The sequence below is a fragment of the Callorhinus ursinus genome, unplaced genomic scaffold (genome assembly GCF_003265705.2).
Source record: "Callorhinus ursinus isolate GAN/ISIS: 27379988/994484 unplaced genomic scaffold, GSC_fseal_2.0 scaffold14, whole genome shotgun sequence".
In the NCBI taxonomy this organism is placed as follows: Eukaryota; Metazoa; Chordata; class Mammalia; order Carnivora; family Otariidae; genus Callorhinus; species Callorhinus ursinus.
The window spans coordinates 3,965,538-3,992,084 of record NW_027397076.1 but is presented as its reverse complement, the minus strand read 5'-3'; the positions used below and the strand labels follow the sequence as shown (position 1 = coordinate 3,992,084).

At 44.8% G+C, this 26,547-nt stretch overlaps 2 protein-coding genes across 13 annotated transcripts in view; both read left to right on the top strand.

The window, feature by feature from the left end:
- The window catches only part of RFX4 (regulatory factor X4), a 155,589-nt gene extending 150,518 nt beyond the window's left edge, over positions 1-5,071 (top strand). For 5 of the 6 annotated variants that reach the window (XM_073900350.1, XM_073900349.1, XM_073900348.1 and 2 more), the window contains one exon: positions 3,479-5,071. In XM_073900350.1, coding sequence (XP_073756451.1) covers positions 3,479-3,751 — 273 coding nt within the window. In that variant the 3' untranslated portion in view covers positions 3,752-5,071. The remainder of the gene's footprint in view (positions 1-3,478) is intronic. The other variant, XM_073900351.1, reaches the window with a different exon arrangement.
- A 10,329-nt stretch (positions 5,072-15,400) lies between these two features.
- Positions 15,401-26,547, top strand: part of RIC8B (RIC8 guanine nucleotide exchange factor B) — a 103,107-nt gene continuing 91,960 nt past the window's right edge. For 3 of the 7 annotated variants that reach the window (XR_012380626.1, XR_003210289.2, XM_073900353.1), the window contains exons 1-2: positions 15,401-15,942; positions 25,075-25,122. Coding sequence is in view for 3 of the 7 variants with exons in the window: in XM_073900353.1 (XP_073756454.1) it covers positions 15,859-15,942; positions 25,075-25,122 (132 nt within the window). In the remaining 4 variants the exon portion in view is untranslated. The remainder of the gene's footprint in view (positions 15,943-25,074; positions 25,123-26,547) is intronic. The other 4 variants (XR_012380627.1, XR_003210290.2, XM_025882524.2 and 1 more) reach the window with 2 other exon arrangements.

Here is a 26,547-nt window from a genome sequence, read left to right as displayed (position 1 = left end):
TGCCTAGGGGCAGGCCCACTGGCAGAACTTTGGTGCGGTGTGAGAGCCGCCTTTCATAGGAAAACAGTTTGTGCTCCTGACTGGGCCACCTTTCACCCCTTGCTCAAGGAGCAGCCTATTTGCTGAGGGTCAGGGATAAAGAGCTTATTCTTCCTTCTTCATGTGCAGGAGAGTCAGCCTCGGGGTGGGGAGTTGTTTCTCAAAATAGAAATAGAACTTCCTAATATGATTCCAAAGAGGCCCCGAATCAATCACAGCTGAGATGGGCATCTGACAGACACTTTGACTACTTATGCACACGCACGTATATGTGCCCACAAGCACCCCTCACACACCTCTCTCAAAGGGCGGGACCTGGTAGCTAATCTCCAGTTTAACATCAGTAGCCACAGCGTGTGATTTAACCCAGCAAATGGTAACTTCCTGTTGTGGGCCCTCAACAAAAAGCGCCTTTATTCTGGGCAGAGCGCTCTGGACCCCAGGGTTGATGCCCAGCATGCTTCAGGGCCCCGCATGAAGCCGGATGTAAAGTGTGAAAGGTGAGGCGGGTGCCACAGGCCGGCCTCAGCCGCTCCCACCAGACTAAATAGAAGCTTCATTGGTGGCGTTCATCACCAGGCTGAGGCAGCGGGCACTTCAGCCGCTCATCTTTCAATGGTCTCTTCACCACGGGGAAAACGAGTCACTGACTCATTTGCAATTAGCTGACCTAACAGGACAGATTTTTCCATGCTGGATTCTGTGGTAACAGGATTTTATTGTCCCATTAGAGATATTTTGAGCCAGTCTCATTTCCAGGCAATTACGCTTTTGAGTCTGTGACACAACCCCTGGGCACAGCTGCATCTAGGGTCCTCGATTAGGCACAAAAGCCACACTCTCTTGGGTTCTATGGGAAAGAGGCTCCAAGTCCATACGTTTTACTTACACGGGCCAAGCCAAGGGAGGTTCCGTCAGAAGCAGCAAGAAGAGGCCTGGTCAGAGCTATAAGACCCCATGGTGTGTAGGGGAGGAGGAGGCTTAAAGCAAGAGGGACGGAGACCTTAAAGTGTAATGGGGTGTGTTCCAAAACAGGCATGTCTTCCTCTCTCATGGGATTCAGTCGTGGCAGGTTAGGCCTGGTTTGTGCCCCAGTGATGTGGGGAAAAGTGCTACCCCAGCACTGGGTGTCTGTGCCAGCCCTGTTAGCCTGCAGTGTGACTGTGGGCAGGATGCTTCACCTCATGGGTCCTCGTGTTCTCATGTGCATGATACACGGGGCTCGGTTATGTGACCCCTAAGCTTCTTTCTAGTGGCAACACCCTGGTGTTCGGTCGCCGGATAGTTGCTGAGGTGCCAGGCATGTTCCAGATGTTGGGAATATGGTAGTGAACATGGCAAAGCCCTGCCAGGAGCTTATGAATAGAAGCCAGTGGAAAGAGACAGCTAACAAGCAGGATGGTAAGCGCCTGACCTGAGAGGCAGAGGGTGGAGCATTTAGCTTCTTGAGACAGGATGTCCAGAAGAGTCTCTGAGGAGGGGACATATGAGCTGAGCTCTGAAGGAGGTTAAAAAGGCAGGTGTGCAAAGAGCTTGGTGGTAGGGGTGGGAAACTAGTGTTCTAGGCAGAGGGAACAGGTAGGGCCAAATTCCCTGAGAGGGGAACCAGCGTGGCATGCCACAGGATGGGAGAGGAGGCCTGTGGGCCAGGGAGAGCACCATGAGGCGAGCTGCCATGCATGCAGGGAGCTTACTTGAGAGAGTATCAGGAGGGGGAAGCAATCTTTTGGAAAAAATTAAAGACTGCTTTGTAATAATATTTCTTAACATTATCTGTTTGATACCTGGGATCTTGTTTTCTTGGGCAGGGCCAATCCTACTATGATCTCAGGCCTGACGGTTCACCGTGGCAGCCATACACACAGCATCCTGTAGACTCCCTTACTGGGTACGTGGATGTACTCAAGAGTTTCTGATCTGATCTGGGGATATGAAACCCTTGGTATGCGGTCCACAGTCACCTTGGTAACAGCCCTGGGTGCCCTCTCCCCTGAGTTCCCAGACACCACCTGCACACTTCTTGCTCTTTCTGACCTGTTCTTGGGCTGGGAAGTGGCTGCAGTTTCTAGGTAAGGCCCGCTGGGCATGTAAGAGAAACCTGTCCTACCCGAAGTTGGAGCCCTCTCTCTTGACCTCTGAGTAACCGTTTCTCTCGGCGTGCTTTGGGCCCAGCAGCCTGCCCTGCTTCCCTCGGGCTCCCACTCGAACCAGCAGAATGGTTCCCTTTGGCCCCTCGACTACGGGGAGCAGCCACTGCTGCCAGAAGCCCTTCTCGCGGCTGTCTAGGCTTCAGCCTGTCTGTCTCCCTCACAGGAGGCAGCCTCCCACCCAATCCCTCGGGGCTCCACTCTCCAACTGTCAGCGAAGACAGATGGGGAGCAGAAGAATTCATACATGCTGTCTCTCCCCTCCTCGCCGCCCTTGTCATCCTTGTTAACTGGCTCCCGTAGCCGTGCTGGGGTGGCCCTGACCTAGCCCAGTGAGGAAGTCTGTGCGTGGACGGGCCAGCAAACTAGGAGCTCTCACCTTGCTCCCCTCTGACTGTACTAAAAGGGGCTTATTTGCATAGCTGTCTTGGAAACAGAAAAGAATGTTGAAGAAGCTGCACTGCAGAGGCACTTCTCTTATTCCTAATTCTTTCTAGAACGGCTTCCCCCTCTTCTGTCCTCCACAGAAGCACTCTTCCCGTCCCCTCTCCATTGGCTTATCTCGACTCCTTCCTCCACATTCACACCAACCCCAACAATTCACCATTTCCTACTTGTGCATCTTTCAGGACTTCAGTGAATGTGAACCAAAAAGAGAGATGTTCTCTAAATGATAGGCACTAATAATAACCTTTGAAGCTGTTGGCTTGCTTCCTCTTCAAAAGCCTGCTTTTAGGCTGCAGTTCATAATTGAATTCAACTGTAAAATGCTATTTTTAATAATGTCACTGTGTTTTACTTGGTAGTATTGTTCTCTTGGGTTGATGGAATGGGATATATCCCATCTCTGTAACTAATGGTAAAATTGACCACCATACATCCATACGTCCTAATCTGTTTGGACATGCTGTTACTTGTACACACACACACACACACACACACACACACACTCTCTCTCTCTCTCTCTCTCTCTCTCTCCCCTGTATTCCCAGTGGGGCTGTTCCTTCTTTTGGATTTGACTTACCCAAATATTCCAGATTTCAAGCACAAAATCAGTATTCCTACTTGAGTGTACACCAGTCCAACTCTGGATATGAAATCCTTTGCATTTCTCCTGTTGGTTACTTCCTAGACCAAGGTTCAATCTTTTGGAAGTTCACTGATTTCCTTCCTCTCAACTTTCATTAATAGCATCTTAAGAAATTAACTTAAACTATGAGCATGACCAATATTGTATATATGCAACTTGCAAGCTAAGTTTAACTTTGTGGAATTTCTTTCCCCTCAACAAGTACCCTTTCAATAGCCCTACTTCCCGGATGGAACCCTGTTTGATGAGCAGTACTCCCAGACTACATCCCACCCCAGTCACCCCCCGATGGCCAGAGGTGCCCACAGCCAACACGTGCTACACAAGCCCGTCTGTGCATTCCACGAGGTACGGAAACTCTAGTGACATGTACACACCCCTGACCACGCGCAGGAATTCTGAGTACGAGCACATGCAACACTTTCCTGGCTTTGCTTACATCAACGGAGAGGCCTCCACAGGATGGGCTAAATGACTGCTATCGCAGGAATCCATATTTAATATTAATAATAATTATTAATAATAATAAACCCAACAACCCACCCCCAGAAGGCTGTATCTCTATACATCATAACTCCTGGACTATTCCTAGGTGTCCATTTTCCTAATGAACATGAGTCTGGGATTCAGTGTGGGATGAATCAACTTTAGTTCAGAAACAGGACTCACTAAAAGTCCGTGAGACTGGGTTCCTGTAGCCAAGCCAGACTTGACTGTTTCTATAGAGCACTATTTCGGGCAGGCCAATCTGTGCCTTTTCCCTCTGTTCCATGACTTTGCTTTGTGTTGGCAAACACTCCCCGTAAGCTACTTATTTTCTTGTTGACAAAAGCTCATTAGTCTTGACGGATACTAGAGACAGAGTCTGGTTTGTGTTCTTGGATGGGCACATAATTTACCAAGAGCATTCACCTTGCCATCTGTCTGTCATCTTACTATACAACGAACAGCCCTCAGGTATGTTCTACACATCCCTTCTTCCTGGTGGTGCCATCACTGCTTCCTGGAGCACCAGGGTGAAATGCTGGTGTCTGGAAAACGCTAGAGTCCCTGTTATTACACCCAAGTCTTTCACAGTACCTGCATTGTCTTGGAATGTAAGCACTGTCTAGAGGGAAGGGAGAGGCCTGTTCTGTGTGCCTTAAGTTGGTGGAGGTTTGTAGGGGACCGGTTCTTCTACATACAAGTATTTGTCCTAAGTTTGCACAATGGCTAGTGTCAGCAAAAGGCAGGAGAGGGGTTTTTAAAATTCTGTGAGAATGTGGATTTATGGTATTGAGTACCACACTCAGCTCTGCTGTATTAACTTCGTGAAACCAGACGGACCAAACGTTAACTTACCAAGCACCAAGTGTGAAAAGGACTGTCGTGGTTCCTTCATAAGACCATAGTTTTCCGACACTTTGATAGAAAAGAAATTCAAAGCTGTGCCTTTGAGCCTATACTATACTGTGTATGTGTGGAAATAAAAAATGTATTGTACTTTTGGAAAATTTTTTCGTAGGCATTTTTCTGTCAGATTTGTAGCAATTTGTGAGTTTTGTTAGAGATTAACATAGGTTTTCTTTCTGTATTATAAAATGCACCAAGCAATTATGGTGGACCTATTACCCTATGGGTAAGAAATAAATGGAAATATGACATCGGATGTTTTAGCAGTTGTTCTGTAAATAAAATCTTTGATCACACCACTCAGTGTGATAATCATGTCTACAGCTAAAATGGAAATAGTTTTATCTGTACAGTTGTGCAAGATATGAATGGTTTCACACTCAAATAAAAAGTATTGAAATGACCTCTTTCTCCATTTTCATTTTGCATTTGACAACTTGTGTGTGTGTGTGTGTGTGTGTGTGTGAGAGAGAGAGAGAGAGAGAGAGATGGAGACAGAGAGATAAATAGCATTGTGAATACTTAGGGTATAAGTAGACCAAACAAAATTAGGTGGTCTTGTCTGGTTGTGCTTACCCACTTCCCCCATCACCTTGTCATCAAACAGTCATTACAGTTTGGATACGCACACATCCGGTCCTTGAATGATTTAGTATCGAGAGCCTAACTGAGTTTTGTAGGGGACCAATTCTTCATACAAGGATATGTCTTAGGTTGGCACGATGGCTAGAGTCAGCAAAGGGCAGGTCTTACCGGGAATATTATTCTTCAATACCAGCATCAATAAGAGGTCCCCTGATACTTGGTTCATTGTGCTTTAATGATCACCGGGGGTAAAGATATTTCAAGTGAAGGGCTTCAAATACTAATAAACTTCTGGGATAGGACAGTAACATTACTGAATACTTAATCAGTATCAACAAATTCTTCTCCAGCACTGCATTTTGACTCCAAAGCTGAGGAGTGAGGATACGGCGGCAAAAATGACTATTTTGTCCAAACGTTAAAGAGTAGGATCTATGAGAAATTCAGAGCCACAGATTTCCAGAAATGGCAGCAGTGACTATTTTAACTAAAAGGCAAGAGAATTTGACAACTCAATTTGCATGTTGAAAGATTTATTTTTAAAAGCCAAGCTCTTACTTGCCATTACATAACGTATTTATACCTAAAAATGATTTTAGGATTAAAATGATATATTTTCCATAGCATCCCCTTAAAAATATTTCACTATGTTGTTCAACAACAAGAAAGTAGATGTTGCATTTCACTCCCTGAAGGTAAATTAGTTTGATCTCTCAGCCACGATGTATTAGTTGGCCCTGTCTGAGGAAAGCGGCGTGGGGGGAAGAAGAAGAAAATGTCAGATTTAGTCACCATATAACGGGAACCTGAGAAGAACCAGACCTGTGGCTCTCTTACAGTTCAAAGCTAGTGCTCCATAAAGGAAAGGATGTAGTCGGTCTGATGTTGGACTTACCAAGCACGACAACCTGAAGCAATTGCCAGGCAGCGGCAGCACATAACGAACAACACTCATGTGCAAGTAACAGCCGCAAAGCCGTTAAAGGGACAGAAATCGTCACAACCAACAAGGGCCCAATCCCGGAGAACAGAGTGCGCATCCCAACGACTTTGCAGGGGCGAGAACGCGGGCCTCCCCCTCACGGCAGAGCCCAGGGCTGGGGGTGAGCGCTGCAGGAGGAGGGCAGCTTTCCATGAGGGCAAGGGGTCCCTGCGCGCGCACTCCAGAGCGCAAGGTGCCCACTCTTGGGAGCTGAGTGTGCTGCCCGTGTTCCCCGTTGTTCTAGACCTTCCATTTCAGAACTGAGAAGGATGTGATGAGGAAAAGACAGCAGCTGCTGTGAACCCGTGACTCAAATGCCCTTGTCTCCCCTCGGGTGGTTTCTCGCCAGTCACCGGAATGAGAACGGGCAAGGGTGGCAGCTGGGAGTAGGGCCAGTCACTTGTCAGAGGAAGAACGGAGGAGTCTTGGCAATAAAGGGACACTCCCCTCCTCAGGACTCTCTCTGGAAAGGACCCCGCCAGCTTGAAACTGGCTGAAGTCATGAACGGCAGCCAGGACGGCTCACCCACGCTGCAGGCCTGTGGCGTCCTCGGCAGCCATCCTGCTGTGCCCCTTTGTCAGGCCTCTCGTACACCCCAGGTCTGGGATGAAGGGAATCTGTGGCCCCTCTGAGGCCGCAGCCCAGTCAGAGACCAATCAGAAACGTGCGCCATTGGGTAAGCCCAACCCAAATGGAAGGAGAACTGAAAGGGAGTCTTGGCTTCACCACCACGTGACCTTGGAGGAGTCCCCTCCTCACTCAGGACCTCGAGCGGGCACATTCTAGGACTCTGCCATCTCAGATTATGGCCTGTGGGCTGATGGCGCACGGCCGGCAGATCTGGGTGAGGAGGGCAGACAGCTGAGGGGAAACAAAGACCGGCCTGGCAGCTGGGCCGGGATTCAGAGAGGGAGCAAGAGAGAGGCCGACGGCTCCACCAGCTGGTGCTCAGAAACGGCCTGCGGTTACTGCCCATGAGCTGCGCCCGTTAACCTGCCCCCTGTCACTGATCTGGGCATACCCCCTTCCTCAGAGCCAGCCCCCACACTCTTCCACGACTGTTTCCAGCTCCGTCCTTCACACTTGCTTTAAAGTGACATCAGTCTAAAGGTCTGAAGCGAATCTGCCGATGGAAAGGGCAAAAACAAACAGGCTGTTTGTCCCAACGTCTTGTACCTCTTAAAGGCAGAATGGCAAGATTAAAAACAAAACAAAACAAAAGTAAATGCTGGGGAGGGGATGGTATAAAAATTCCCTTTATTACAGGGAAAAGACTGTGTATGTGTGTGGGGGGGGGGGGGGGGGGTGATCTTGGTCTCCTGAAGCACAGAGCTCAGACTTAGTCAAGAGCCCGAAGTGTGCAAATTGTCGTAACTGGAAGCTTCAGAGAAAAAGCTGGACATCCTCCTTGGCTTCGGAGTGAGGTAGCACTGAGATTAAATCTTGGTCCCGCCAAAGATGTTATGGAAGGGACATGCCTGCTCTAAGTAGGATTGGACTTCAGTGGTTCTCAACTCTGGCTGCCCAGTAGAGTTACCCTGTCAGCGTTGTAAAAATACTGATGTATAGGTCCCGCCACAGTAAATAACTGGCCAGGAATGGGGACCCCCCCAGCCCCTAACAACAGCATCAGTAGCGTTCAAGCTCCCCAGGTGATTCTAATATGCAGCCAAGGTTGAGAAACAACCCCCTTCCACCTCGAAGCTCTAAGATCCAGGGACTGCTATTCCCTGAGTTACGCGCCCCAAGTTTCTTTTGGTCGGGGTTCCAGTCTGTCCAGAATGGAGAAGCGTGCCACTCCCCGTAACCTACGCTGCCCGGTCCCCTCCACCCCCGCAGCTGACAAAGCTTCCCCTAAGGGCACTGTCCAGTTTGCCCCTCAGCCCAGCCCACCTCCCTGCCACTGCGCCGCCTGCCCTCCTAACCTGGACTCTCTCTGCTTCAGTTCCTTGGCAGCCTCCCAAGCTGAACCAGCTTGGACACGGCCCCTGTGGTTTCCTCTTCTTCCAAGGAGGTCAGAACCTTTTGTGCTTCGTCAGCCTCCTCCCTGAAGCTCTTCCCCCATCCCTCCCCCTGCACCTCGCCACCACCCCCAGCCTTCTCACCCCCATATTTTGCTGCTGCTGGTGTAGGTGAGACGGAAGACGTGGGCCCCAAGAGTTGAGCAAGGAGCTGTTGCTAGGAAAGGAGTGTGGGTGAAGAGAGGTGGTGGGCGGGAGAAACAGGGCTCCCCAGTCAGAGTCCTCCCTTCGCCATCATAAATGCCTCAAGAGCTAAAACCAGCTGTTTGAGAACGATGACGAGAAATAAGGAGGTCTGACCGCGACAGCAGGGGTGAGAGCATCAGCCTCAGGAACAGCTGCAGGGCTGCCACTTGGTATTTAGAAGAGCCTCCTGAGAGGAGGGAAGAGCCGCGGAGAGAAGTTGAGAAGAGTGGATTCTCCGGAAACTGCCAAACCGTGCTCCCTCCAGGGCTGGTCTCCAAAGTGTCCTGGCCTCCGCCTCTCAGACCCCATCAACGGCGAGGACTGAAAGGTAGTCACAAGGCAGAGTGACAGTCTAAATGAGGAGCCCGCCACACGCTCACCTCCCCTCGCTCTCAGCCTCCACTGATGGAGGTTCTAGGACTCTGCCATCTCAGGTCTGGGAGTTGGGTCTGCCTCCACTGATGGAGGTTCCCATTTCCTGGGGTCTGCTCTGTGCCAGGCACATCATCAGATGCCCCGTCTCTGTTCCTCACAACCTCCTTGCAACGTCAGCGGTGTGAGCATTTCTGTGTACACGTGAGGAGACGGAGGCACGGAGCCATGCCCAAAGTCACCCAGTTGGGTGGCAGGGCTGGGATTTGAAGACAGAACTGCCCCACTCCAGAGTTGGTACTCTTCCTACAACAGCACTCTGCCTTCTTCCTCCTTCCTCCTTTTGTCTCCACTCCACTCCACCCTACCCCCGGGCCTCTCCCCTAAGCGCCTTTGGCTGGTGCAGTTCTTAAATCAACCTTGACCGTGGTAATAGAACCTACTGGGGTTGAAAAAGAGTTTCAGAAGTTCTGGGAAATCCTTGTGTGCGCTAAATGAAGGCAGGCTCTAAGCTGGGCACCAGATCTTTCCCCCGAGGCGGCATTGCACTCACTCTAAGTTAGCAGCACACCGGCCTTCCCTCTGTCATTTCCCAGGGTACGTACGAACCATACATTATCAAGGACAAAGATTTGGTCATTCTATACAGAAACAGGAACAAAAGAAAATCAGTAATAATGTAAAAAAAAAAAAAAAAAAACAGGTCACAGGAGGATTTTTATTACCAGGTTGAAAAAAAGACTCTGCAGGGGAGGTGCAATGAGCCAAGTATTCACTAGAATGAAGTCATTTGAAGGGGGGAGGTGGGGTGGGGGGGAACTGGCTACCTCTTGCTGTTCAGGTCACTACCCTTTGACAGCAGTGGCCTCTGACCTCAACAACCCTACAATTCTGTTTTGACTGACCCTGAAACCCATGAAATTCAGATGGAGGCACTGCCCCAAAGTTGAGATAAAGCTGACTAATATGGGAAAAGCTCCCGGTATGTGCCCCCAGCTGAAAGGAGCTCAGCTCTTCAGTGGTAGATGCAATTTATTCTGCCCTCCTCCTTTCAGGGAAATGCTAATCCTTCATAGGCGACTGGAGGGGAAGACTAAAATGTGTTGATGATGAATGACAATAATCCTTTGTCCACTCCTGCCTCCTCCTAGGGTTGAACCTTAAGAGTTTAATCAAATGTTGGTAAGTAAATTAATGCTTTACTGCATAAAGAGTTAAAAAGCGAGTAGGGGGAAGAAGGGCTGTGAGAATATATTTCTTGTGATGTGTGACTCTCAAACACTTAATTGCAAAGACACTGATATGGGGCGTGTGTGTGTGTGTGTGTGTGTGTGTGTGTGTGTGTTTTAGTCTCCTTATTTACGCGTACACATATATGACAGTGTCCCCAAACTGTCCTGTCTTATGTTAAAGCGTGTCAGGTCACTGACACGTCATTAAAGACGTTAACTTCAAGGCTGAAAGACCAAAGCAGTGTGCAGGCATTACTCTTCTGTTGTTACACATCAGAAATGACAAAACTCGTGTGTTTGTGCATCAGTAGGAATGACATGACCTTTATCCCCGAATCTTCACATCATTGTGAGGGAGGCTGCATTTTGCATTCCAGTTCAGCTAACATTTTAGGGGCTACTCCACCCCAGGGCTGCTGTACCGGCCACTTTGCCGGCCAACTCTTGTAACCCTCCAAAGTAAGTTTCACAATGCTCATTACAGTTGAGAAAATCAATGTTCAGTGAGTGACTTATCCCGGAACACCCAGGGACAGAGTTAAAATTCAAACTAGTCTTTCAGCTTTCAAGTCTTCCTGTTAGATACAAAAAAATTGGTTGTCAGAAGGGGTTTTAAAGAATTTGACAAATGATGGGCTTCTGAGACGCACCCAGAGAGTTGGGACTCAAACCCAGGTTTTCCAATCCCTGGTCCCGGGGCCTTTTGCCACATTACAGCATTGCCACCCAAAGCGCTGGGTTTTCCCAAGAGGTGTCTGGATGGGATTCCAAGCCAGCGAGATGCAAATAGGTCTGACCCACATTCCAGTTCTTGGATACATAAAAACTCCTAAAGGGCAGAGCCCATTTTGTGTGCTTAATTTGAGAGTCCCACTGTGGACAGTCAATATTAAACAACAATAGGTACATCTGCCAAGCACTAACAGCATGGGTTCAATTTTAGCAATCAAAATACTGGGAATATGGCTGAGGAACCAAATAAAGGTGCTGAAAGGCTGGATCAAGTAATCAGATTTTTAGGAGTTTTTAAAAAAAAAAACTTCGAAGTCATCCAGTCCAACTCTAATTTTATAAATGAGACCCTGAGAAATTAAAATACTGTGCACAAGGATCTGACACCAGCAGGCAACAGACCCTCTCCTGTCTCCCAGTGCTATTTAACTTTATGTCATAAGGCATGGTAAGAGAATGTTTTCAGGAACATAACATGCCATAAACTGAAGTTGGACTGGGTGGCTATGGAGTCATCATTGATTATGAAATGTCTCTCAGATTCAACTTCTACTTACCTCACTGACCAAGTGACCTCTAAGAAATCTCTACTGCTGGCTTTCAAGTTTAACCAGGTTGGTATTTCTCAAGTGTCTTGTTAATTTTGGTTTCCTGAACTCCTCTCATGTCATTCCCCCCGCCCCCCAAATCTGCTGGCCCTCCAAGCTCTCTCCACTGTTCTTTCCTTATAATTCACCTTCTCTGAGAAGGCTTCTCTGCTTCCTTGTCTTCCCATCAACGTTTATCTTGCTTTGATTTGCACAGTACTTATGTTCAATTCTTTCCTTCCTACCAGAAAAGACTCATTTATTGCTTGGCTTTTTCTTAGATCCCCAAAGGACAAGATAAATGGTTTCTACTCACTTTTATTTTTTTATGGTGCCTAGGACAATGCTGTGCTCCAGTAAGCACCAAATATTTGTTAAAGGAACAAACCATGTTAACTTCGCTACAAAAGGGAGATTATTGGTAGAAAATGAAATAAAAATCACTTTCATCTGCTAGGTTATTCTGAATTCTCAAAGACTAACAAGTCACATGCACATGAGTTTGACAGTCTATCAAAAAACTAGTTCAGTGATTGATGCTCTATCAAAATATTGGTCCATTGGTTCTCAACCCTGGCTGCTCACTCAAATCAACTTGGAAGCATTTATAGCTACCAAGACTTCACCACAGATAACTGAATCAGAATCTGTGCAGGTATGCCCAAGCAATGATTTGCATGCACCACATTGGTATTTGATCTGCACATACTGATTTATACAACCTCACCCTTATTAATAGACTCTTCTAAAGAACGAGCATGATCACATAGGTTTTGTTGTTCTTAGAATCACAGAATTTTAGAACTGAGAACTAAGATACTATCTGGACCAACCCCTTTATTTTACAGCTGAAGATTCTGTGACTTAAGAGAGATTGAAAGAGTAGCCTGACACAGTGTCAAGGTGACTGTTGAGTGACAGGTCATGTCCTGAATTCATGGAATTCTCTGAACTCCGGTTCAGGAGCTGTAGCGAGTAAATCAAACTGTTCAGTTTTTAAATTTCTGCTTTCTTCTGTAGAAAATGTATAAAAATTAGTGTGTGTGTGTAAGATTTGGATTTTAAAAGCTGTTAGCACCAGGTACTCCTTAAAGACCAATCTGGCACATTCCATCTAGCCCATTGTCACAGCAGAGGAAATGCCACAGTGGGACATATCAAAGTCCAAAAGAAATGACTAGTACGTATTTGCAGGTTTTTTCATTGGCCCCGATCCATAACATTTTGTGCTATCAGAGCCCAGTGCACATCTAGCCCTTAACTATACCACTTATTAGCAGACTTATTGCTTGTGAGCAAGCTAATCAACACCCTGAACTTCCCTTTTCTCTATAAAAAGGAGATAGTGGCTGTCCTATTGACCTTGCATTTGTCAGTTATTAGAAGGATTAAATCAGATGATCTATGTGGAGATATCTGAGAATAGTAAAGCCCCGTGTGTACATATGTATAGAATTCTTATATTATGATCCTTCAGAGTAATGACTTGTGAATAATTTTGTGTTGCTTTGATTACCTGGGCTCTAAATCCTAATTCCTCAGTACCATGCCACCCAAGAATCAACAGGAACTGGAGTTAGTGCTAGACTAGAAGTTCTAGTCACTGAAAGTATCATTTAACTAAATATTCAGGGAGGTAAAGTGATGTACTGACCAGGATTTAGCTAGTCTAGGCTCTGGTCCCAGAGTCTGCTTTTAACTATTGACTTTGGACAAGTCACTTAATTTTTCTGGGACCAGAGTCTCGTCAGTGGTCAAAGGATGACTTGAATTAGAGTCAAAGATCCTTTTGATTTATAAAATCAGAATATTAGTGCTTAATTAAAATTACTAAAGTGCAATTTCCCAAGTCGTTAATTGATGTGGTTTCACATTTTTTAAATCTCTCTTTAGAAGTACAGGGTTAGAGGCTAAAAACATAAGCCTATTTCTGGTAAACAGACATTTCAAACACATGTGTAAGACCCTCGTTAAAAGAAACATCCTGGGGCACCTGGGTGGCTCAGGTCCTGCTCTCGGGGTCCTGGGATCAAGCCCCACATCGGGCTGCCTGCTCCGCGGGGAGTGTGTTTCTTCCTCTCCCTCTGCCCCTCTCCAGAGCTCATGCTCTCTCTCTTGCTCTCAATAAATAAAGTCTTTTAAAAATTCTGTAAAAGAAACATCTCAACTCAGATACTTTGTGCTTACTAGTATCCTGTTCTGGTACCCTTGCTCCAAAAACAAATACATGGTTACCCAGAAGGCACAGAAGACACTACTGGACACAGAGTAGGCACCCAAATACTATTACCTTACAGCTCTCAGTCTGAGTCCTAGCTCTTGTTACTTAGCTCATCTGAGCCTGTTTTCTTATCTATAAATGGGACAATACCTTTCTCAATGATCCACTGAGATAGTGTATATTAAAATGTTTTTCTGTAAACTGTTAAAAACAATTGCAAGATATTACTACTACCTAAGGAATGTAGCTTATTATACTGTGACCTAAGAAGTGTACTTTTTCAAGAGACAGATTAAAATCTTTGTGAATTCATTTATTATGGACACAGCACCTACTCCAGCGTCTGCCTCAACAAATATGCTCAATAAATGTCTGCCGCATGAAAAGTATAATCCACAGAAAGACCAAACGCTCCATGAGCTTAGATTCCATATTTCTCTTTATCTCCAAATTCCCAGAGCTAGCACAGCATCTGACACACAGAGGAAATACAATAATTATTAGATGAATACATTTTTGTCCCCTCTAGTTCCTCTTCAGCACAGCTCAGGAAGTAGACATGGGCAGAAGAGGCATCAAAGATGATTTTTGGTAAAGGCTGCTTGGAATAGAACTGAAAATTACCTGGGAAATTCACCCACTCTCTAACAAATAGCTTGGGAGAGCAGAAAGAGCATAGACTCTGAGTTCAGGTTCAGTTTCCAAATTGTCCAATCTTGGTAAATTACTCTATTAACCTCTCCAAGACTGTTTCCTCATCTTAAAATGAGAATAAAAAGAGAACAGTACCGCCCTCATAGGATTAGACACCAGAATGGACGCTCCATAAGAGCAGGGGCTTTACTTGGGGCCCACGGTATCTACCCTGTACAGTACTGAACTTTACTGAACAGGGCCAGACACAACCACAGGTTCTCAAATACTTGTTGACTTTGTGAGAAACTGACTGAGAGGACACAGGTGAAGTATGTAACAGAAAAATTGCACACAGTAAACACTTAGCATACGGGAGCCTCTTTCCCCTTCACTTTTCACATCACCACTATCATCATCACATACTATCAGCATTATTACGCGACTGGCGGCTGTAGAGCAGCTGCCTTTGGGGAAAAGACCCGGATTTAAATCTCTAATTCCCCATTTACCAGCTGTGTGTCTTAGGACAAATTACTTAACCTATCCGGGTTCCTTTGCTGCCACAAAAATCTCCGTGTCGTGAGAATCAGAAGCTGCATGGCGACCACCTAACACTGAGTCTGGAACCCCCGCGGCACGTGAGACGTGGCAGCGACTATTACTAAGGCAAAAAAAAAAAAAAAAAAAAAAAAAAAAAAAAAAATTTATCCAGATAACTGCCTGCAATTTCCCACATTACTGCTGCTGAATACATAACATGACCGCAAACAAGGGGAGGAAGGAAAGAATTTCAAAGAGACCGAAACCGCTAAACAAGAAAAAGAGGGAATTAAACCGGTGCTTGGCAGTTCCCACCAAGGGGTGCCAGTTTCCGCGACTGTCAACCTGCCCGACCAGCCAAGGCTAGAGCAGGACAGTCAGCTCCGATAGGAACAAAAAAGAGGCAGAGCCGACGCTTGCCCCCCTCCCCTAACGGTCTCTTGGCCGCTGGCCTCGAGCGGCCCCGGGACTCCCGTTTCCGGCCCTGGCCGGACCACAGCTCCCAGCATGCCTTTGGCGGGAAGTCTTTCCCGCTGGATGACTACTAATCCCGGCATGCCATTCGGCACTCCAGTAAATTAGATGGAAGAGTGGAATGCCCCCAACGAACGCAGGGAATTGTAGTCCACTTAACTGCTGGCTCTTAGAGGGGCGGGGAAGAGCCGGGTCGCTCTCGTCAGCTGAGGAGAATGATTCATAGAGGAGGGTCGGGAGAGAAGAACAGTTCTGTCTGCAAGAGCCCACTTAAAAGGCTGGACTCTTCTCCGAGGGAGGGAGAGGCAGGAGAGTAAGCGAGGCCTCGGGCCTGGCCCCGCCTCGGGCCGCTCGTCAGACCTCTATCGAGTCCTGGGCCTTGACGGGGGCGGCCGCGAGGCGCCGGTTGCTGGGGGACCGTGACGTCGCGGGGTGAAAGTTGAGGGGCGGTGACGTCGGCCCTGCCCGGGCGGAGGCTGGCGGGTTGGAGGCAGGAGGGAGGGAGGGAAGGAGGGAAGGAAGGAAGCTGGGAACGAGCGAGCGAGCGGGGGCGCGAGGCGTTTACCTGGAGGCAGCGGCTTGGGCGCGCAGAGTGGCCGCGGCTCCCCCGCACCTGCGGCCATGGATGAGGAGCGCGCCCTCTACATCGTCCGGGCCGGCGAGGCGGGGGCTATCGAGCGGGTCCTGAGGGATTACAGCGATAAGGTAAAGAGCCCTGGCCCCGGGCGTGCGGTGGAGCACCCCCGGGCCGCCCTCGGGGCTTGCACATCGCATCCCTCCCAACCCCCTTCATTCCGGGGATGCGCGTTGCTCTTCCCCGAAAACGTTTCCGGCTTGGGCATGCGTGTTTGTGCCCCCAGCCTTTCCCGTCCGTGCATCCTGCATCCCCCTGCCCCCACTCTGGCGCCCACTCCTCCGATTCCGGCCCAGCAGCCTGTCCTACGGTCCTCTTCCCAAGCGTGCAAGTCACACCCCCGGAATCCGTAGATGTGCGTCTGTGCCCTGTGCCCCACTCTGGGATGCAGAAATGCACGCGAGGCTTCCTCACCTGTATAGCCTGAAAAATCCGTGTTTCCGTGCTTAAACACGGCCCTCGATATGCATAAAACATATCAGCCACGATGGCAGTTCTTTGTATACCTGTAGCACTGTACACTTTCCAAGGCTTGATGTCTCCTATATGATCTAATTTGATTCTCAGAGTGTGTATAGGGTAGATGGTGTCATCCTTCCCATTTTATAGATGAGAAGACTGAGGCGCTAAGAACTGAAATCATGCCAAGGTCATGGACGTACTATGTTGTTAAGTGGGCGGGGGGAGAGAGATTCTGACTCCGAATAATACCTGTTATTTGTATCGCATTAACAGCTTTCCCATCCATTATCTCATTTAATCTCAACGGCAGTCCTGTGAGGTTTTATCTTCGTTTTTTGTAATTGAGATTCTATATCGGTTAAGTAACTGGCCCAAGGTCATACTTGTGAGCTGGGATTCCAGCCAAGGTCTTCAAACCATTCATTGTTCTTTCCACTTTACAACTCTGCAGTATAAAGGTATCTTGTTATAAATCCCAGCCACTTCTCTGAATCTTTCTCCAGGAACCGTTAGCTCTCCATTACTTTTCCTTCCAGGAATTTTACATGCTCACTTCAAAAGGTAGCATACCACACCTTTATTCTTCCATTTAGAAGACTGCTTTATAGGAATGACTGACTACTCACTTCTGTGAAAACACTCAACACCAATCTCACCCCAGATATAGCATTTTTCTTCCTTTCACTAGCTTCCACTCATAGTTTCCCTTTCTGTGTTTGTTATGTCCCCACCACTGCACTTTATTATACTTTGTATGATTGAGCTGCCAGTGTGCCATTTCTGCCCTGGGTGGAGAAGATCCAGAAATAAAACACCTTCATTTCCATTTAATCTTCTCAACAACCCTGTGAGGAAAGTGGTGGTATTCCCCATTTCACAAACGACATTTAGGATAATGTTGCCTCAAGTCCACACAGTCATTGAGAGATGGGGCTGAGATTTGAATCTAGGTTGTCTGACAGCTCTTTCTACAGTGCCATGCTGCTTTCTTTGGGAGGATGTATGGATGGATTAAATTCTGTTTATATCTTAGCTCCTTCACTCTCTAATATGCTTTACTGTTGCATATCTGTCTAATTTAGGAGAAATTCATTTAAGGCATAGGTGTACATATTGTAGAGATTATATTCATTTAACGTGATTTATAACTCCTTTCCAAAAAGAATTTGAGGCAGCTACCAACTGATTTTCAAAAGAGAGTGTTTTTTTTTAAGATTTTATTTATTTATTTGAGAGAGAGAGAATGAGAGATAGAGAGCACGAGAGGGAAGAGGGTCAGAGGGAGAAGCAGACTCCCCGCTGAGCAGGGAGCCCGATATGGGACTCCATCCCGGGACTCCAGGATCATGACCTGAGCCGAAGGCAGTCGCTTAACCAACTGAGCCACCCAGGTGCCCAAAAGAAAGAGTGTTGAATCAACTAGTATTTATTTTGCAATTACTATATGCCAGATATCCAGCAATAAATAGGAACTTTCTTCTCTAGGGAAGGGAGGAGGAAAAACCTCCAAATGCATCTTACCAGTTTCTTCAATATTTCTCCTTTCCTTCATGGCTAAAATGATTAGAACTCCAGATTGGATTCCTTGAATTTATCTCTTCCTTTCCTTGATCTCCCTCCAGGCTGGTTTCCACTTACCACTCCTGGCCAAGTGCTGTCAGAGCTTAGGTTCTGGACATCTCCAGCTCCCCTTTCACATTGAGAATGTTTTTAAAGTTGTAATGCCCAGTGTATATTATTTAAGGTGGTATTCCTGAAGTGCTTTTTGGGCCACGCCTGATAATGCTCTGACTTGACTCGAACCCTGTCAGTCAGCTCCTTCAGAAAAGAGCTCTATGTTTAACGCTGATAATAGTAGGGCTAGCACACAAAGAAAATAGCTGAGGTTCATGTTGGCAGTGGGGCTATACCCCTCAAGGCAAGAGAGACCTAGGAGGCAGATCAATAGGAAGGGGAAGTATGATTGTGGTGGTCTGGCAATAAAAATGGGGATGTGGAATTAAATTGCCCAGATCTGTGGGATATGGAGTTTGAAACCCTGAAAAAGTAGCTGAATACTGTGTGCTTCATTTTCCTATCTGGAAAAATCAATTTGGGAAATGCTTAGAATAAGGGGTGATTATGGGGCATCGAGGAGTCTAACCAAGAATGGAAATGAATGATGTACAGAGAAAGCAACTGGTTCGTTGTTTGGGGGAAGAGGTTCTTTATGCTACTTTATTTCTCTAATAAAGCTAGAACTTGGGACAGTTCTAGAAACACATCACACATTTGAGTAGGGTATGTAAATATCCTGGACCACGTAAGAGGACTTTTTCCTTTTGCTTTCCACTTTGGGGTGGAGTTCTGACTCTTTGAGTTCATTCCACAGATTTCTGCAGAGGAGCATGTTTAATGGGCTGTTCCCTCCAGATACTGGAAAGAAGGTAGAATTTAGAGTCAGATAAATCTTGGTTCAGATCTGCCTTTTATTGGCTTCATGGCTATGGATGTTATTTTAAGCCTGAGTCTTGGCTTCCTTATCTGTAAAATAGGGATAACATTAAGTTATCACACGGCTTAAATTAACTGAAGTTTAATGCTTAAATTAACTGAAGTTTAATGCACTGAGCACAGTGCACCTAGGAGGCTTTTACTCAGTGAGTAAAGTGAGTTCTAATGATCAAGGTATTCAGGAGGTCCTGTGGCCATAGGGCAGGCTCTGGAGCCAGACCGCCTGGACTCTGATCTTCAACTTACCATCCATGTGGCCTAGGACAAATTATATAACTTTGTTGTGCCTCAGTTTCCTCACCTGTCCAACAGGGACAATAACAGTACCTACATCATAGGTTTGTTGTCAGGATTAAATGAGTTATATGTCTACAGCATTTGTAACAGTGCCTGGTGGTGAAGAGCCTGTCACTGTTAGTTTTGAACAAAAAAGGCAGGAGTTAAACCTGTAGCACTGAGTTGAAGTAGCCTGATAAAAAAAATTAGGGAGTGTACTCCATCCTTTCTCTTTTTCCTTGACCCTTACATTTTCTAATGGGTAGCAAAATACCTTGTACCATGTTTAGAGCACAGTTAGCTATCTGGCTCCAGGTAACAACATTTAATTTCTACTGTATTCCTGAGACTAATTTTCAAGCTTTCTTCCTTCATTCACTGACCCTTGTTATTCTGGGGAGAGGGAAGAGTCATCTATCCCAGAAAAAATGAAACATGTCTTTCTCAAGGACATAATGCACGTTGACCCAGCATAGGAAAGTATTAAAAAACAAATAGGGAGAATGGTTGTTCTTTTTCATTTGTCTCAATTCACCTGTTAACCTTTATTGAGTGCTTGCTATGTACTACATATTATCTATCCCAAGCATTTTCACATGTCATCACATATAATTCTCTTACATTAAAACTTATGAGGGAGATACAAGTATTCTCTTTTGGCAGGGAATAGGAAATTGAGGTTCAGAAAGACAAAGTGACTATCTGTGGGCTCAAGGGCACATAGCTAGAAGTGGCAGACCTAGTCTTTAGATTCCATATCCAGGCTCTTTTTGCAAGGTTATGTTGCCTGTAACCTGTCCTGAGTTTTTGAGCACAGAAGAGAAAAAGGTTTTCAGGACCAATACACTACTTCCTTTGGTTACTGTTCGGTCCTAATCACCTCCACTCCAGTTATAGAATGAGCTATTAATTATGGGACATATGGATTGTTCTAGTATAGGCTGTCCAGGCTCCTTCTCCTCTTTCAAGGCCTGTTCTGATAACAGATTTAGTAGAGGGGTGCCTGGGTGGCTCAGTCGGTTAAGCTTCTGCCTTCAGCTCAGGTCATGATCCTAGGGTCCTGGGATCAAGCCCCACACTGGGCTCCCTATTCAGCAGGAAACCTGCTTCTCCTTCTTCCTCTGCCCCTTCCCCTGCTTCTGCTCTCTCTCTCTCATTCACTCTCTCAAATAAATAAAATCTTTTTTTAAAAAAAGGTGGTAAACAAAACACAAAAAGAGATGTTTAAATAAACCCAGCTGTGCTATTTATCACAATAAATGTAAATAGAATGTATTAGTTTTCCAGGTCTGCTATTACAAATTACCACAAACTTGGTAGCCTGAAACAACTGAAATTTACTCTTTCAGTGTTCTGGAGGCCAGAAATCCAAAATCAAGGTGTCAGCAGGGTCCTGCTCCCTCTGAATGGTCTAGGGGAGAATCCTTCCTTTGCAGCTTCCACCTTTGGCTTGTGGCTACATAACTCTAATCCTGCCACCTTCTCATGGTCCTGCATTGGGCTCCTTGCTCAGCGGGGAGTCTGCTTCTCCCTCTGCCTCTGCCCCTTCCCTCCACCTCCTCCACCCCCAGCTCATGCTCGCGCACTCGCTCTCTCTCTCTCTGTCAAAATAAGTAAAATCTTAAAAAAAAAAAAAACATAGTAGAGAGATTGGTTGCCATCATTATGATTATCAGAACAAACAGTGATCAAGGGCCCCGAGATGTGCAGTAGTATCTTAGCTCCTTGAGTCAGACGATATTTAGACTAGAAGGAATCTCAAAGGTAATTAGATCTGTCCCCTTCAGTTAATAGGTGAAGAAACTGAGGCCTAGAGTCATCAATTATGATGATAGAGAGATGGCTTAGTGGCCGTAGAGACTGCCTGGGCTTATGATTACCCCATAGCAATCTCCAGCAGGATTCCATTTTGGAAGTAGGGCAAATTTATGACCAAAGTAAAGATAAAAGTTATCTGAGATACAGGCAAGTAGGTAGGTCTCCCAAGAGTAGTCCTCATAAGAGAGGAAAATGATACTGATCGCTGTGAGGTCCTCATTTATGTGCTAGAAGGACCTGACTGATAGGGACCTAATATTGAGACAGTTCTAGAAATACAGGCTACACATTTGAAAAGGGTATGTAAATATGCTGGACCATGTCAGAGGACTTTTTGCTTTCCACTTTGAGGTGGAGTTCTGACTCTTTGAGCTCATTCCACAGATTTTTGCAGAGGAGCATGTTTAGTGAGCTGTTCCTTTGTTATACCTTGTTCTTGTTTCCAGACTGGATTATATAATCTCTGGCATTTAGTTCTAGGAATAATCTCTATTCATGAAACACAGCACAACACACACACATACACACACATACACACACCACCCCAGTAGGCTAATTCCCTCGTATGAGTACTGTTTGAGTGTATCTTCTAAAATGTGAAATAACTCCTAGTTCTCTAATACATCAGTATTTGGCTAGATGCCACATCATAGGCCATGCTATAATAACAATAGTAGCCACTTATTGAACACCTGCTATGTGCAAGGTGCCATACATAAAAGATAAGGAAACTCTGACAGGTAGTAAAGTTGAATAACTTGACCAAGGTCACACTTTCAGTAAACAGCAGGACTGTACTCAGACCCAGTGCTGTCTGACTCCTGAGCCTGAGCTTTTTAGAGTCTACTCATAGGATATAAAACCTATGTGGAGGAGTCCTCTTAAGTCTGGTGTGTCACTGAGCTGTTCCTAGTTTACTTGGTCTCTAAACTGAACAATGGTTTTACTCTTTAGTTTATATTTGACTTGTTGCTCCTGTTCATCTGGAAATTAAGCATATAAAGAAGGTGAGGTGGTTGACTGTTGGCTAGCAGTGCTGTAAAGGTATTTACAGTCAGAAATGCTGGCTCCCCTTCCCTTCCCTTTCAGCCTTAGAAAGGGTATAGAATAAGAGCAAGAAGTACTGAATAGATTAGGTACAGTCTAAGTTGTGTAAAAGAAACCAGCCTTAGAGAAGCCAACATCTTTGGATCTAAACAGTCTTAGAGGGCTGAGCTCCTGAATAGATTGGCACATTCAAAATTCAATTTGTATGGCCTCACATGCCAGTATATTTTCTAATTAAATTAAGCCCTTGTGTTAGGGCTTTTGAAAGCTTTTCTTTCTTTCTTTTTAATGTTGTGGTTTTATGACCGGATCAGCCTTGCATTTAAAAGCAACAGAAAATTTAGTCCTTGGTACTATTCTAAATTATCACCTTAAAAGAGAAATTCTATGTAGAAACTGTCTTAAAAGATATTTTTATAACTTAATGAGGGTCTTTCCAAAAGATGATTTCTTTCTCTGTTCCTTTACCACAAATGCCAGAAAAAGTTTAGGAGAACCATTATATTGGCAACTAGGTTCATTTATTCCAGATAATTTATGGATTTAATATTTCACATATAATGGCAACAAAATCAACTTTCTGGGTCTCTGCAATTTATTTTCATTTGTATTGGACTTTTATTAAGCTTCAGTTTACAACCTTAGCCTGATGTCTGCTGCTTCTCTATCTAAAGTTAGTTTTTATTAAACCTCACCTATAAATTTCTGCATTATAGACTTCAGATTTACTTGTTCTTCCTTTCTCTTTTCTTTCTTTCCTTGTTCATTTATTCATTTATATTTTATTTTTTAAATTACCTTTTTAATTATAAAAATTATATACCAACAATGAATTTTGTCAGACCTCACCAGAAATCCTACCACCGCTGTACAGTTGCTTTTATTTTTGCATTTTAACACTCAAGCCTTTGTTCGAATGCATCCATATACTTATGCAGGTACTGTATAAGAGACATCTAGCTTGGTGTTTTACTATTTTTCCATCTGATGCCGTTATAAGTAATTTTCTATGTTGTTACAGAGATTTTTAGCCATCTTTTGTTTTAATTGCAATATAATATTTTACCAGGTGGATGCACAGCAGTTATTTCATCCGTCTCCTGTTGTTGGATATTCAGATCGTCTCTTTCAATTTTTTCCATAATATTAGATAACACTGCAGTGAATTTGCTTACGTATATAATTTTTCTCTCCTTCTGAATGATTTCTTTAGGATAAATCCTAGGAGTATAGAAGTTCTGGGTCGAAGGATGTGAATATTTTTATGTTTTCTAGTATATGTTGCCAAATTACTTTCACTTTTAGAGTTTATGTCAGTTTATACTGCTGCCAAGCAGTATCACACCTGGATTATTGATGCCCATTTCTTAGAAGGCTTTATGTCTTCAATCTTGCCCTCCTTTGATCTGGCCTGTAAGCAGCTGCCCAAAATATTCTTCCAGAATGCTCTACTGTTCACACCTCCCTCAGAGTCTTCCTTTAGTTGCCTGTCACCTGTCTGGCAGTTCAGGTATAAATTTTTAAATTCAAGCCCTTCTTACCACCTGACATCATCCATTTTAATTGTTTTGCAAACCATATGTGAGGCAGCCTCTCTTGAGTTTCTTCAAACAGCCCTTCTCTCTTACCTCTAAGTCTTCCCCCTGACCATTTCTTAAATTAAGAACTACTTCCCTGTCAACATTTCTCCATCTCATTTAATTTCTAAAATTGCTTCTTCTACAAAGCTGACAACACAGAACCACCTGTAATGATGATATCTTTAGTGCTTTGGCAACTTTGCCAATAAATGTCAGCGTGGCCAATGAGAAAAATACAAAAGAAGGGCAGAGATGTTCAGTGGAGATTTTTTTAAAGGAAAACTTAGGATTCATAAGAGCACTTGGTTCTCCTGAATAAAACTTGAGAAAGAGAATGAGAAGTTTTATGCTGTGTTTTTGGGTACTATCACTGTTTCTGTGACAGTGGGCAAGATAACTTACTCTATCCTCTGTTTTAGCTACAGAGTGGAAAATACAGTGTTGCCAATCATTTGGAGAGTCATGACACTCTGTTCTCTTCTAATTATTTTTTTGTCAATATCATTGGCGTTATCATCATTATAATCCTAATATTTACTGAGTGTTTACTCAGTGCCAGGCACTGAGATGGTAGGTTATATGCCTTAGCTATTTTAACCCTCACAGCAGCTCTGTGAACTAGGTACCCCCTCTTTTCACAAGAGAAATACAGTGATAGAGATTTTGTTACTTGCTCAACTAGTTAGTGGTGGAGCCATAATTTAAACCTTAATTCTTAAAGAATTACTTTTCGGAAATACCAATCTATCAAATTTCTTTCCTGTCTACAATTCTGTGATTATTTCTAACTGAATGTGAAAAAGAAAGCAACATTGGGTCTTAGCAATACTGGAAGACCCTTCCAAATTTCTGTCCAATTTACTTTTCCATTCTCCTCTTTCTCCACTCCCTCATCCCCTCACATGTGTCCTCTATTTCACTCTGACAGACCTGTTTATTTCACAAATATATCATACCATTTCACACAGCTGAGCCTTTGTTTCTGTCCTGAGAATGCTTTCCATTTGCCTCCTGGCAAACTCCTACTCATCCTCCAATATCCAGCTCAAATGCTCTATACTTTGTGCAAAGTATTCCAGATTTCCTCAGGCAGAGTTGGTGGCTTGGTACTCTGTTCTTTTGTCTGTTTTTCTGCTGTAGTCTTTCTTTTTTTTTTTTTTTTAAGATTTTATTTATTTATTTGACAGAGAGAGACACAGTGAGAGAGGGAACACAAGCAGGGGAAGTGGGAGAGGGAGAAGCAGGCTCCCCGCGGAAGAGGGAGCCCGATGCGGGGCTCGATCCCAGGACCCTGGGATCATGACCCGAGCCGAAGGCAGACGCTTAGCGACTGAGCCACCCAGGCTCCCCACTGCTGTAGTCTTTCACACTGCATTATAATTATTTACTTACATGCCTATCTTCCTTTAATATGAGTGTTGAAACAACGTGGGAAGGCAACATTTTTACAGACATGTTTTTAAACATAACCAAAATTTAAAATCTGTGTATTTAAAATGACATTATTTCCCTTTTTTCCCCCCTCAGCATAGGGCTACTTTCAAATTTGAATCAACAGATGAAGATAAAAGAAAGGTAAGCCTTGGTGTTACTCTTTGTGTGTGTATTTGTGTGTTTGTGTGTGTGTGTTTCATTCATGGACTCTTTAAACAGTGAACTTGTTTTCATCTGATGATTTTTAGGTTTTGGTTTCCTTTCAGTTTGTTTTTAGGAACTCTGAGAAGAAGACAAGTACCAGGGTTAGTATGGATTACACCCAACCTTCTCCTGGTCCATTCTCACAGGACCGTTATACTTGCATAAATCAGAGGAATGGGAAGGGTTCAGAGGGGACTCTCCCCATATCTTCTCAACTCCAGAGATTGACCTTATTTGGTGGCAGAACTGTAGGCTGCCCAAAATGCATTGCTAGTATTGTGAAGCTTGGCTTTGGATTAAGTTTTGGGAAAGCAGCTGTTCGTGCTGCTGCCCCTCAACCACACATTGTTCTCTGTACTAGCAGTTATTTATATTGTCAGCAATTATCTTGGTCACTCACTTCACAGGCATAGAGAAAAATGGAGTCAAGAGCCTCACCAGTAGAGGAGTTATTGTAAGAAAGGGTGCATCAGAGGGGTGCCTGGGAGGCTCGGTCAGGTAAGTGTCTGACTCCTGATTTTGGCTCAGGTCATGATCTCAAGGTCATGAGATCAAGCCCTACATCGATGTCCGTGCTAGGCATAGAGCCTGCTTAAGAGTCTCTCTCCCCCTCTCCTCCTCTCGAAAAACAATAAAAATAAATAAAAATAAATTTTAAAAAAAGGGTGCATCAGACATAAGACCATGTAATGTTATGTTTGCCTGTTGGGGTTGCATGTGGTTGTTTTACTTAGCTGATTAGAACATGATGCTAAAGGAGGAGCTCACCAGTTCCCCCTGAGAATTTTGCTGGGCCCCATACATCTATCCCTGGCCATACAAATATCAAGACCAAGTGAGAGAAGATGACTGAACCAGTGTAAACCTACCACTGCTGCTGAAAAAATAGCTTAAATCCAGTGTTTTGCTGGGAATGGTTTGATAATACGTTGAAATCGTCCCTTTATTTACCTCCACCCCTATGTAATATCTACATTTTGTTCATTTTACCTCTTAAGGCTCCTTCAGTCCATTCTCTCCTTAATTCCTCCCCTAATTCAAGCCTTCCCCTGAGTTACTGTACCAGTTTCCTGACTGTTCCTTCTTTTTCCAGTTATGTGCCCTTTCAGTCCATTGTCCATAATTCTAAAACAACAATATGATCATGTCACTCCCAACTTCAAAACCCATGAGTGATTTTCTTTGCCTGTAGAATAAGGTCAAGCATCTTAACATGATATAATACATGTCGTGATCTGATCTCTTTCCACTTTTGCAGCCTATTGCGTACTACTCTATTGTATTTTATGCTTTAGCAATATGAAATATTACCAGGTACATCCACATCCACATCCCTTCTGCTCTTTCTCCCTAACTTTGCAT